We start from the raw sequence: 14,092 nt of genomic DNA, 5'->3' as shown, positions 1-14,092 counted from the left end.
GAGCTACCATATTATTATTTTATGTGTTTCATTCAAACAAGTTAATGCATATTTTTCATATTTCATATTTTTTTTTTTTTTTTAATCTTAAAGTGCCCATTTAAAAAATCTGTGTGTAGAATCCAACTTTTTTTTGCAGTTTTGGAAATTTGTATTAATGCCGAATCCAAAATCCCAAAGTATTTCTTGTGGTTTCAAAGAAAAAATTCACCCATTTGCATTAAGTAAATTTTCTTGAAATTAAAACCTCTTTTGGGCTATTATATTCCTTGCCTTGTGAAGATAAACAAGTATAATAATGCTTTCTTCTAAAGGAAAAAAAAACTATTAATTTGTTTGGCTACTGCATAAATAATTATGGATATTGCTGTTTAGAATGTGACCAGCCCAAAAAGTGAATGAGGTTAAATCTCCAGTGACTGCTGTAGTAGATTTATCTACTTGATGTTGTACAGTGTGCTCTCTGACATGCCATACCGCAGTATTTGTGTAATCTCTTTTGTTATGCTCAGAGACCCTTTTTTTGTGCTCCCTCCACTTGGGAAGGCCATAGAAAACACTATGTAGTATGCCAATGTGGAGTCCCTGAGCGAGTCAACCCACTATTTGCATTTAATTTATTTACTTTGTATGCTTGCATAATGCACTAGACCCTTTCTAAGCCACTAATAAACCAAAATGTGACTGGTTATCTCTTATAGAACATGTTTGCAAATGTTATCAGTACATGTTTATAGAATTCATTTTTCCCTGTTTTGTAGGGGTTGGAAATTTTCTATGGCTACTCAAGTCGCGATGCAAAACTCTGGATGTTACTCCATATCTCAGTTTCAGTCCAGGATGATTAGGTAATTCTGCCTGCTTTCAAAGTACTTTACATGCTGAAAATGTCAGAATTTAGTTTATGTATATTACAGGTGCTTGTGTTCCTGTTTCCTAGAAGCTATTTAAGCCTGGAGGTACTTTGAGACCAAATAGAGATGTGCCATTCCATATTTAGTTGTAATTGTATTTTTTGATTTGTCAAATTTTTATTGTATTATGTTGTGTTGTTTTTTTAGATATGCATACTCTGTAATATTTTCTGGATTCTATCATGATTAGTTTAAGGTTTTTAACATGATTTAGAGGGAGATGTTTCAAATCTTTCATAGAGCTAAAGTGGAGAACTTGTAGGCAATCGGCTTTTGTAATTTATCTAGCACAGTATTTGAAATGAGTTATGCTGGGTACACACTGGCAGATATATTGGCCGATCAATTGATCGACCAATATATCGTGTTTGCGTCGGCCAGTGTGTAACAGCTATATGTCTGTGAACAACGTCGTTCGCAGACATATCACGTTGGCTGTGCTGCACAGCCGATGCCCAAAATATCTATTCATCGTGCTGCGTGTACGTTAGGGTCATTAAAATAAATAAAATCATAGCCATTCCTTATTGAAATAAAGATTTTTTTTTTTTTTTCTATTTTGTAGATTATACATTGTTGCTACAAGCACCACAACCATTAAAGAAATTGAATGTACAATGCATACCTTCTATGGCTGTAAAATTCTCCAACATTTCTATGTAAGCAGGGATGACTCAAGGATGTTTTGTGTTTTAATACCTTGCAGATGGGCTAAGCTGAGAATCAATATGTTGCCTGCCACTATAGTGTGTGAACCCATCTCTGAATGTTTTGTTGCCAGTTTAATAATCGGCTGGGCCGCACATCACATCTTTCGTTGGGATATCATGGTGTTCTTTATGTGTCACTGCTTGGCATGGTTTATATTTGATTACATTCAACTTCGAGGTGTGCAGGTAGGTTTTCTCCATGGTGCTGAAATTATTATATATTTTTTATTTATTATTAAATTTATCCATGCTGGGGTTCAAATCAACAACAAATCAACCACAAAAAAAAATTAAATAGTAAGATATCCTACTAAAATAAACCATATTACAGTATAATTGAGAATAAAAAAATGCCAGCTTGTTGAATAAGAATGGATTTAAAAACTAGATTTACAGGCATACTTTGAATTTACTCTGAATAATGAGCAGAATTCTCCGTCAATCACAGTGCAGCAATATTACGCCAATTTGTGTTGTCGGGTGTACACTATTTGTGATTATGTTCTAGTTAAAGACATTATAAATGTAACTTTTTATTAAATACACGTCTGTTCCCTCCTGCTGTACAGGATTTCAGGAAGACCTCACAGCAGCAGGGAACCATCTTAAACTGCACAGTCAAGCAAGCAAGTGCACACTTGGCTGAGCCATGTTTGGGAGCCCACATTATTCCTGTCTTTAGTACAGTCAAGTGGCATAATGAATGCTGCACCGCTGGAGTCATGTAGTATTTAATAACTACTAACTTAACATACTGCATTTAGCAAACAGCTGTTATTATACATTGCAAGACTCTTCTGGTCTAAAGCGCAAAAGGGACAGGTATTACAATACTGGTTAGCCTACCAAGCATTCACACGCTTGGGTTTCGTCGGTAGGTCCCAATTGCAGTGAGGTAAAAGGTTTTCTTCTTCGGGGTCCATGGGGTCCACAGCCATTACGTTGGGGTATGAATCCCGGTCACCAAACAGTTAATACAAATGAGCTCTCTGCTCCCAGGATGCATCGGGTTTCCTCCTCATATACCCCACCTCCTGCCTCAGGTAGCCAGTTCTTCCTGTTTGGTGTGTTCACCACATAGACAGTGGTACTGCTGACGAGTACAAAAAAAAAAAAAGAGGGTTTTACTCTCTATCTCAGCGGGTGATCTGAGCTGTCCTGAAAGCAGCCTCGCGCCTGATTGGAGGCGCACCGGCCACGCGCTGCAACTACCTCCTCCGACGCCGCACCGCCAGCCTCGGCAGGTCCTTGGCAGGGGATTCGGCAGGGGCTTTCTGGCCCTGGACCGCAACCGGATCAAGGGGATGGCAGGTAAGCAGGTGGTCGCGGTGGCCGCTGATGCCGGGACCACGTGGTGGTCCGGCCTCCGGCGGTGAGACTGGCCGGAGGCGCGCTGCAGTCAGGAGGCATACGGCTTGTTCTCCTAGCCTCGACCGCCGGGATTTGATGTTCTTGACCAGCCGGGGCTTGTGGCGGCGGCCAGGTCAGTTTACCGGGCAGGTCCAAGCAAGCAGCATAGGGGAGGTACGCTTCCCCGGCGGCCCCTCCCCCAATCCACACGCTAGTTCAGTCCTCTGGCACAATTGATTGTGGATTGTTCCTCCCAGCCTCCATATAGGGCAGCCAGAGTGTATGTCAGTTGCTCTCTGAACGCTGCTCCTATAAGAGGGACGCTGGGCAGTCTCCCTGTATACCTTGCCTACTGCTGGTCTAGGTTTTTACAGGGCTCTATCCTACCTAAGCTGAGGCTGATTGTGGTAGTGAGAGCTTATATGCATATGGCTCGCAGAGTATTTATGCATGACATGTGATTGTTGTTTATGGATACTGTTTCTTCTGTAAAAACTAATTCCTGTATACTGTCACTGTCTCTCCCCTTCCCTTGCTACAGGTGTGTGGGTTGAGAGTAGAAAGCAGCACATATACGCTCAGAACCAGTGGCATAGTGTTATGTCTAAGGAGTCTGAGGGTCAGGTGGCGGGAGCCCTGTTGCTGATATACTGTGTAGCCTGCAAGGCAGGTTTGTCCCCACAGGACTTTCTACAAAATGGGCTTTGAGGGAACTGTTTCAGACAGCCACCACACCAATTAAGTTTGCCTGTTTCAGGCCCTGAGCCTCCTTGGGCATCATTTTCTCAGGTTATGGCTCAGGTGGTGGGGAGGCTGGCTGCCCGGTACCACCGGTTTGGGGTTTACCTCAGCAGATGCATCCTATGCCCATGATGTGGCCGCCTTGGATGGACGCTGGTAAGGTTATGGCATCATCCTTGGGGGTTTTTCAGCCTCAGGCTGTCAAGCCAAAGCTGCCTAAATTTAGGCGACATGTACCGCCTTACATGGGTGAGTACTCGAGGACTTTTCGCAGGAGTCTAGCTCTGAGGAGGGTGATGATCATTTCCCAGTAGCCAATGTCCCTTTTCTGATAAGGGCTGTAAAATCGGTGTTAAATATCGAGGAAGGGTATCTTCCGCTTAGGAAAGCCCCCCTGTTCAAGCGTCAAAAAGTGGATAAGGCAGAATTCCCAAAGTCTGAACATTTATCAGAACTTATGGAGGAAGCCTGGGTCCGTCCGATAAGATAAGCCATTCTTCTAAAAGAATGGCGCTTCTATATCCTTTTCCAGCAGAGTACTGTGCCAAGTGGGAGAATCCACCATCAGTTGATGCGCATGTGGCACAGCTGATTAAACATACCACTTTGCTAATCCCAGCAGTTTCGCTGAAGGAAACCAAGGATAGGAGACTGGAGTCTTGTCTCAAATCAATTTTTTCGCTGGCAGGAACGGCCACCCGCCCAGCTATGGCCACTGCCTGGGTAGCAAGAGCTATTGAGGAGTGGGCCAAAACTCTTAACGGAGTCTTTACCAGATGCCTCTAAGGAGCAACTGGATATGATCTCCTTTATTAGAGAAGGGGCCTCTTATTTGGGTGATGCCGCCTAGGATGCCGGGATCCTTTCCTCTAAAGTTTCAGCTGAGTCCGTGGTGGCACGTAGGATCCTCTGGTTGAAGGATTGGAGGGCAAATGTCGGGTCCAAAAAGGCCCTAGAATTCCTTCCATTCACAGGAGGGTGTACTCTTTGGTCCACAACTGGACAAAATTGTATCATCCATGGCAGCTACAAAGACGGCAGGTTTACCATCAGCAACCTCGTCTAAATTGAGGAGGGCGTCCTTTCGGGGGTTTCGGCCGCAGGGCAAGGCCAAAGGTCAGCCCTCAGTGAGATTTCCACCAAGAAAGGCAGGACCCAGGAAGCCCTGGCAGAACAAACGTCCGGGATCTAGGGTCCAGGATAAACCAGTGGCCTGATGGGACGGGCCTCCCCCTGGGGGATCCCAGGGTGGGGGGCCGACTGCTTCGGTTCTCAGAGCCCTGGCACCTCACGACGGAGGATGCCTGGGTTCGGGGAGTTTCCCGAGGGTACGCCCTGAAGTTTTGGAGGACTCCTCCTCAAAGGTTTTTTTGTGTAAACCCACAGGTGGGTTCAGAAAGAGCTTTGGCCCTTCAGAAGGCTATTCTTGCCTTACTAGCATCAGAAGTAGTGATTCCGGTGCCAGAGAACCAGTTCCGAGAGGGGTTTTACTCCAATCTGTTCTTGGTTCTGAAACCGAATGGGTCATACCGGCCTATTCTAAATCTGAGAGAGCTCAACAAATTTGTTCGAGCCCCCGGGTTCAGGATGGAAACATTGCGATCGATTGTGTTGGCAATGGAACAGGGGGACTATATGGTGTCCCTAGACATACAAGATGCCTACCTTCACATCCCAATCACACAGGCTCATCAAAAATGTCTTCGTTTTGCGGTAGGGGAGGAACATTTTCAGTTCCAGGCCCTGCCGTTTGGCCTGTCCACAGCCCCTCGGTTATTCACCAAGGTGATGGCAGTGATGATGGCATGCCTCAGGCGCCAAGGCGTCAGGATTTTGCCTTACTTGGACGACCTCCTGTTGCTGGGGCAGTCCCCACAGCAGTTACAGGATCATTTGAGGCTGACAGTATCATGTCTATACAGTCATGGCTGGATCATAAACTGGCAAAAGTAGTCACCCTGTCCGGTACAACAGATGTGTCATTTGGGAGCGAGATTGGATTCCGTGGTGCAAAGAATATATCTGCCGGAGGAGAAGATCCTTGCTCTACAATCACGAATACGCAGGTTGCTTCGCAACAGGCAAATATCCGTTCTAGTAGCCATGCAGGTCCTGGGGTCGATGGTGGCCACCTTCAGGATGGTGGAATACGCTCAATTCCACTCCAGACCACTGCAGCAATTCATTCTGTCTCGCTGGAACAAGGATCATCGCACGATCAGGTCCCAGCTGCTGCATCTCTCTCCAGAGGTACGGTTGTCCCTGACCTGGTGGTTGCAGACAAAGCATCTCAGGCAGCGTCGCCCCTTTTGGGTGTCGGATTGGACATTAGTCAAAACTGACGCCAGTCTTCAAGGTTGGGGGGCGATGACTGTGTCACACACTTTCCAAGGAAAGTGGTCAGTGACGGAAAGTCGGCTACCGATAAATATCCTGGAACGAAGAGCTATATTCAAAGCTTTAGTGCAGGCTCAGGAAATCTTAAAGGGCAGATCGGTGCAGATACAGTCGGACAATCGCACCGCGGTCGCCTACCTAAATCATCAAGGGGGCACAAGGAGTCGGGCCGCCTTGGCAGAGGTATCAAGAATCCTAGTATGGGCAGAGACTCATTGCCCATGATATTTGCCGTTTACATTCCAGGAATCCTGAATTGGGAGGCCGATTTTCTCATTCGGCAAGAGATAAATGCAGAGGAATGGGCCCTACATCCACAGGTTTTTCAGAACCTTGTGGACAGGTGGGGTCTACCAGAAATAGATCTGATGGCATCAAGAAGGAACAACAAGGTTCCCAGGTACGGATCCTGGACAAGAGATCCGAGAGCAGAGTTTGTAGATGCACTGACAGTAAAGTGGCGTTACAAGCTGGGTATATCTGTTTCCCCCGTTTGCTCTTTCTGACCACTCTGGGCAGAAGATCAAACAAGAGGGCAGCACCGTCATATTAATAGCTCCGGCGTGGCCGAGACGGCACTGGTTCACAGATCTACGGTCTCTCTCCATGGACACTCCATGGCCTCTGCCATTGAGACCGGATCTGTTGCTACAGGGTCCCTGCTGGTACCTGGATCTTCATCGGGTATCTTTGACGGCGTGGCTCTTGAGGCCTCCGTCTTGAGGGAAAAGGGGTTTTCCGAGTCAGTTATACGGACGATGCTGAAGGCACGGAAGCCATCCTCAGCCCGTATATATTATAGGGTTTGGCATACTTTCAGTGGTGTGAACTGAAAGGGTATGATCCACATAAATTCCTGATATCCACAGTGCTGGAGTTTCTTCAAATCGGTCTGGAAAAAGGGCTACGCCTGGCCTCTTTAAGGGTACAGGTGTCAGCTCTTTTTGTCTGGTTCCAACATAAACTTGCTCTGAGACCGGATATAAAGACCTTTTTTCAGGGGGTGTTGAGGATTCAGCCTCCCTTCGTTTTCCCGGTTGTTCCGTGGGACTTGACTCTAGTTCTGAAGGTTTTACAGGCTCCTCCGTTCGAGCCTTTAATTTCAATAGACATCAAGTGGCTAACAGCAAAGACTGTATTCCTCCTTGCTATGGCATCTGCACGTAGAGTGTCGGATTTAGCTGCGCTTTCCTTCCGGGAGCCGTTCTTGATAATTCATCAAGATAGAGCAGTATTAAGTACTACGGGAGGTTACCTTCCGAGAGTGGTGTCTAAATTTCATATTAATGAAGAAATAGTAGTTCCAGCATTTCAGGGCACAAGTCTCTCACAAGGTGAGGCTTCCCTGGATGTGGCCGGGGGTTGAAAATTTATGTTAAACGCACGAGCAAATGGAGGAAGTCCGATTCACTTTTTGTGCTTTATGGTTGTCATAAGCGTGGCTGGCCAGCCAATAAACAGACAATGGCCAGGTGGTTTCGCATGGCAATTTCATTGGCTTATACACAGGCTGGTATGCTTGTGCCGGATTCAGTGACTGCACATTCTACTAGGGCGGTAGGTCCATCATGGGCGGCCCGCCGGGGTGTTTCTGCTGAACAATTATGTAAAGCAGCCACATGGTCTTCCTTCCATACCTTTGTCAAATGTTATGCCTTTGACACTTTTGCCTCTCAGGATGCATCCTTCTCTTCCGAGAGTCAGGAGCGTCCCCGCCTGTAGGGTTAGTGCTTTGGGATATCCCCAACGTAATGGCTGTGGACCCCATGGACCCGAAGAAGAAAATAAGAGTTATGGTATAACATACCTTTGTTAACTCTTTTTTTTTTTTTTCTACGAGGACCATGGGGTCCACAGGACACCCACCCAGACGTACCTGTAGTTCTGGGGGAGGTTTTCCGTAGTTTCTTCTCTTGAGAGTCTGGACTTGTAAGTATGGGTCTTTTCTTTCTTACCCTTTGTTTGTCTCTGCCTGCTTGAGCTTGGTAACGAACTGGCTACCTGAGGCAGGAGGTGGGGTTTATGAGGAGGAAACCTGGTGCATCCTGGGAGCAGAGAGCTCGTTTGTATTAACTGTTTGGTGACTGGGATTCATACCCCAACGTAATGGCTGTGGACCCCATGGACCTCGAAGAAAAAGAGTTAACAAAGGTATGTTATACCATAACTCTTATTTTTCCAGCACTACACAGTAAAGCCTACAACTGAAGCCTAGAGGAAAAGGGATCCATTTAAAATGGAGGGATTCAATTTACTGGTCCTTATTAAGCAGATTGATACCCAGACATTGATCTAGAGAATAATCTGTTTGATTTTTTTTGTATTGAGTCCCATAAATAAATTGAATACATTAAAAAAACAATATATATTTTTTTGTCTTCCTTATTTTATTTTTTTCTCTTTGACTTTCAGGGTGGACCTCTTCCTTTTTCAAAACTGGACTATGCAGTTGCCTGGTTCATCCGAGAATCTATGACAATATATATCTTTCTATCTGCCCTCTGGGATCCCACAATCAGCTGGAGGACAGGTCGATATAGATTGCGATGTGGGGGCACAGCAGAAGAAATCTTAGATGTATAGCTTTGGACTTAATGACTGTATATAAAAGAAAGCAAAAAAGAAAAAAAAAGTATTATAAATTATGTTTATACGAATGCTTTTAAAGAAAAAAAAAACTACCTTTTGAATAGTTTTTACATGTATGTTTTGCTATTGATCTTTAATTTATTTTGCATGGCACTTGCAACTGTGAAGACAAAATACGTTTGTATTATGTTCTATATAGGGGCAATATATTGTCTTTTTTGGTGTGAAAAGGAGATAATCTGAAGTTCTAAGTGCTCTGCAGTAAGTTGCATAGAAGGCAGACACCTGCTGGTGCTTTCTATCCTAGTTCGAACAAAAAACGTTGACATTGGTTGTAGTCTCACTTTTTGAAGAGAAACAAATAATTTCTTTGGCAATGCATCTTCGCACTGACATGTGTATAGTGGGGGTGGAAAACTCCATACTCATTTATTAAATGAATGACTCCTCTGGATGTTTTAATATTTGTTTGGCTACCTCATTCCAAGGCGGCAGAGTAAATATAATCATCAGTAGGTCACAATAATATGGGAATATTAATATATTGCATCAGCAAAGAGAGAACTTTTTTAAAGCGTTCCGGTTGGTTATACAATGGAGGCAGCCATTTTGTGTGCTGAATCAGAATTTGTGTGGAAGCAGCATACCAACTAACTACATACCAGTGATGGCACTTCATGATCAGTGATATCACAAGTTCCTTGTAAGTTGATTCTCATTAATACTGACCCCTCTTACTAAAAAGCTGTAGCAGACAGATCACCTTTAATCTGGATTTTATATTGTTGAAGGGATGGGTTATCTTCCTACCTGTTGCTGCAATGAACCAAAAGTAGACTGTTTGATTGCTCCTTATGGCTAGCCATGCTCTTAAAGATCATTGCTAACGTGTCCTATTTGGGACCTTCTGTAATCACAATGCTGTAATTAGCCTTAGCCTCCAAACTTCCTCCTGGTGAGGTGTGTTTTTTTTTGTTTTTGTTTTTTTATCCCCCGGCTTGAAAGTTTTTTTTTTTTTTTTTATACTTTTGTTTTGCCTGTTTCTCTTTATACGCATAATAAAATGCAGTTTAGAAAGCAATTCACACATTTAACTATTTTCTTACTCCACATAAAATTGCTAAAAGTTGTCATTTTTGTGACATGTATTTAGTACCTTTTTAATGCATGTATAATATTCAAAATAAGAGAATCACCGTAAATATTGTAAATATATATTTAACTGTATACAGAGTTAAAAGAAAAAAGGAAAGACATTTGTTGCAACTGAAGAGCTGTACACAGTCTTAATTTATTAGCTATCAAACATGTCTACTGTTTGGTTGTATGCTTTATGCAGTTGAAGCAAGTTGTACTTAAACCAGTTTGTTTCTCATTTGTTTTTGTTCTTTTCTATTGTTATATAACAACTTTAAAGAAAATATTGTGCAAGTTGTAAATGCATGCTGTATATTATTCCTGCAATTCTAACTGTTCGTAATTGTTACCAATCCTCAAGTCTAGTTTCCTGTGAAGCTCTGGTGAACTGGGCTTACTTTGGTTATGTACATGCACACTGAAGAAGTGAACAGGATATGCATAAGCCTTTAATTAGTGTATATGTATTTGTCTGGTTTTGTCACCCCATCTCACTATGTGGTATTGCCGCACTGTGGCTAGTGTAATGGACTCTTTCATGCTAACTCATGCTAAGTACAGCATATGCCAGAGAATTTAATCTGTTTATGAAAGCAATAATTATCATTATCTGGGCACTTTTATTTACCTTACTGAGCCTATATATCCATATATTGCCCAAATGTTCATACTTACAAAAACTATTCTCTGGCCAAAACCATTCTAGCCAGCTTAATATTTTGCCTTATGACATCATGATTTTTGGTTGGAAGGGCATCTGTTCTGAACAGGTGGGGTGAGGCTTTTGTTGCATGTTCACATTCTTTACATGAATCGGGGCAAAAATCCCCTGAGGAAATGGCACATTACAAGCCAGTCTAGTTGTGACCCACATGAGCTGTCCATGAGTTGCTTTTTTTAATTTTGTTACATATTTTTGTATTTTTTATTTTGTTTTGTGGATTCTGTGGAGTTTGGTTAATGCCATTTGTTACGCTGCTATCCCCAGCATACGCAGTGCTATCTGGAAGCTTATCCGTGTACGCAGTGTATATATAAAATACAGGCTGAACAGACATTTTTATGATATCTAGGTATGACAATGACGTTTTGCACTTCTTGTACATCTGCTTATGAAGGATGAGTGCAGCTTCCCAGAAGGAAACACTTGAAGTTTTTTTTTTTTGTATTGAAACATTGACATTAGCACTCCTGAGGGCATCACAAGCAGAATGTTTGAATTCCAAATACTGTGTTAATTTAAAGTGGTCTTAAAGTAGATGCAAATAAGGAAATGTGTAGAATATTTTCAGTGTTTATTTAAAATCATTGTTTCTTGTTCTTTGTTCAAAAAATGAAATAAATTCAAAGTTTGAACATCTGGTATTGCTATTTTGTTATCACCAAGTTCATGGATTACTAATAAATGACTACAGACATTTCTCCAGTAATGTAATATTTGTCTGCTCTTTGGATGTATCACGAACAATAGTACTGGAGCTAATACCACAGGAACATTTTGGTTTCAGATGGTTCCATTAAAGGAAATGGGCAGTTTCCTGTAACTAAGATGTTATCATGCATGCTTTCAGAATAAATATTTTTCACACAATGTAAGTTAACTCCTTGAATAACATATATATATATATATATATATATATATATATATATATATATATATTTATATATAATATATATATATTTATTTATTTTATGGCTGGGTACGCACTAGATGATGTGTGCCCAGCCGATGTTAGGGCGGATGCGGAAGTGATAGTCATTAAAGGGTTAAATAATTTACTGGTGGCCTTCAAGTCCCAGCAAGGCTACCTCAGCATGGTGGCACTTGTCAAACCACAAGTGCCAGTATGCCTGGACATTAAGGACCTCTTGCACCTGTAGCCCACATGTAAAAAAAAAATTTTTTATTACAGTGCACACACATACACACCATATGTTGTAGTCCTTTACTAAATAACCCCCGCCCCCAACATCCCTCTTTCTCTAAATTTATTACTTACAAAATGATGTGATCAGGTCCTCTTAGTTCCATGTAGCATCCACAACAAACTTGCTCTTTGCAGATCTCTGTTGTGAGTGACAAGGATACTCCTGGTCACTCTCCATAGAAATAATTGGGGACATGCTGATTGGCTGAGACTGGGAGTTCCCATGCTCCCAGCCAATCAGCCAGTCTCCATTAATTTCTATGGGGAAGTCTCCCTGTCCCTCACGATGGGTAGGCTGACTCCACCCCACCTAAACAGAATGCTTCAAAAGACATGTTTAGTACAACAACTGACTAGTTAACCGGACTTGGGGCTCAGTGTCCCTCACACAATCTTAGAAAGTTGAGTGGCTAAGCATTGTTGCAACAAGTAGCTTAAATACAATAGACAAATAAATAATCCATGCTAGTAGCATTTACTAAATATTGATATTTATTTGAAATTACCTCAATTATCCTGCTTGAAAATCTTACTACTGTGGATGTCGTATTTGAGCACATTTTATGAATGTGTTCACTATGTTTTGTCGACATTCACAATATTAACACCAGAACACTAATATTGAATACCCAAACACTAAAATTTCTATTTTTGATATGCTGGATGTCAACATTTTAGACATTTACATTCCACATTATGATGTTGACCGTTTGACTGTCAACATTCTCACTACATCCTTTGAGTAACCACAAATGATAATGGAAGTTGTAGTCCATCATAAGTTACATACAGCATCACCAGCAACCTAAATACCTAAAGTTACAGTGGGTGACTGGTGCCATTAACAAAGAGTACTGAGGTCCTATAATAGAAACCCCAAAAAATCTATTTGTTTAGAAATGCTGCAACCTCATTAATATAAATACAAATTGTAGTTATTGCTGTTGTATTTTGTTGGCACCTGTTTTAGTAGATTGTCCAAAGCGAAATCGTCTCTTCTGGAATTTTTGATGAAGGATAACTTTTTTTTTTTTTTTTTTTTTCCTTTTTAATAAATGAAATGCTAATTTAAAAAGTAAGTATTGTTTGCTCAGGTTGTCTCTCTTTTAGTCAATTTTGTTTTGAAGAACTGAAACAATTAAGTGTGAAAAAAAAATAGAAGAAACCAGGAAGAAAGCAAAACTTTTTCAGGCTGCTGCATATGTAGAATGTGACTTGGGTTTTCTGGTCTTCTGAAGTAGCACTGGCTTATGTAGTGTGTATTACTGTATTAAGTGAAGGGTGCAGCACTGCCAAATACTTGCGTGAGTTGGAGCAATGTTAAAGTGTAGAACTTTTGGTGAACTCTTTGAAAACACAAGGTGATTCACACTTTAAATATATTCATTAAGCAGGGAAAGTAATGAATCAAAAGAGTAACCTACATTCGTAAAATAACTTCCGCTGATATAATCTTGGGTATATTTAGACTATTAATGACAATTGAATGTTTAATTGTCAAACTGTCACACATACAGATTGTGGAGTGATGAATTAAAATGCATAATTATGCATCTCATTATGCTCCAGTAAATATTAGGTACGGACTATAAGGTGAACAATATAGATGTTTGTATTCACATAATATAGGCCAAAATGGCACTAGCCATCTTTGTTTCATATTGCCTATATCCAGGTTACTAGGCAGCCTATGGACAAGGCCAAAACTCCTTGGCACTTGAATAGGAATCTTAAACATTCATGAATGTCTTAGTGGTGTATACTGTGTATATATACACCACTGAAGCATTGATGGTTTGGTATGGACTGCCTCGTGCTACTTGCTCCTGAATGTTAGAGAATGTAGGAAAGCTGACTTAGCCTAAAGAATGCACTATGCCAGGCATTTTTTTTCCCCACTGGATAGACCTCCGTTTCATGAACTACATGTACTACTTTGTACATGTAAAAAATACATGCATGTCCAATGTGTTTTCTGTTAAGCAGTGCGTATAGAAAGTGTTTTATGTGGTCACTTTTTTTCCTCTTTCACAATTTAATTTAGTTTCGTACGATCGAAATGCAAAATGCTGTCAACAAAACCTTTTAGCTTCCACTGTAGATTTACAGTTCATCGCAGAACCATTGTATATGAGGATTTTTATTATAATCGACAATTTATTCTGTGGTGTGCTTTGTTTGCGGTAGATTTTGGAATACAAGGCCAAATTCAATTGCTGAATTATGTAAAAGTTTGAGCAAGAATTTAGTAGAACCGTTTGAATGCTTTCCTTATGCTCCACTCTATACTTGCTTATGTTTGTGATGTAAAACAGATTATCTGCTC

The 14,092-nt window shown here is 41.6% G+C and overlaps 1 protein-coding gene across 1 annotated transcript in view; it reads left to right on the top strand.

The window, feature by feature from the left end:
• Nucleotides 1-11,194, top strand: part of UGCG (UDP-glucose ceramide glucosyltransferase) — a 63,579-nt gene extending 52,385 nt beyond the window's left edge. Inside the window, exons 7-9 of the mRNA XM_088460080.1 lie at nt 762-848; nt 1,621-1,810; nt 8,525-11,194. Of these exons, the coding sequence (XP_088316206.1) occupies nt 762-848; nt 1,621-1,810; nt 8,525-8,695 (448 nt within the window). The 3' untranslated portion in view covers nt 8,696-11,194. The remainder of the gene's footprint in view (nt 1-761; nt 849-1,620; nt 1,811-8,524) is intronic.
• Nucleotides 11,195-14,092: the final 2,898 nt, after the last annotated feature.

This window comes from Taudactylus pleione, unplaced genomic scaffold (genome assembly GCF_031769625.1).
Source record: "Taudactylus pleione unplaced genomic scaffold, aTauple2 ptg000967l, whole genome shotgun sequence".
Taxonomy (NCBI): Eukaryota; Metazoa; Chordata; class Amphibia; order Anura; family Myobatrachidae; genus Taudactylus; species Taudactylus pleione.
The sequence above is the reverse complement of the archived record's forward strand: the minus strand, read 5'-3'. Positions and strand labels throughout refer to the sequence as shown.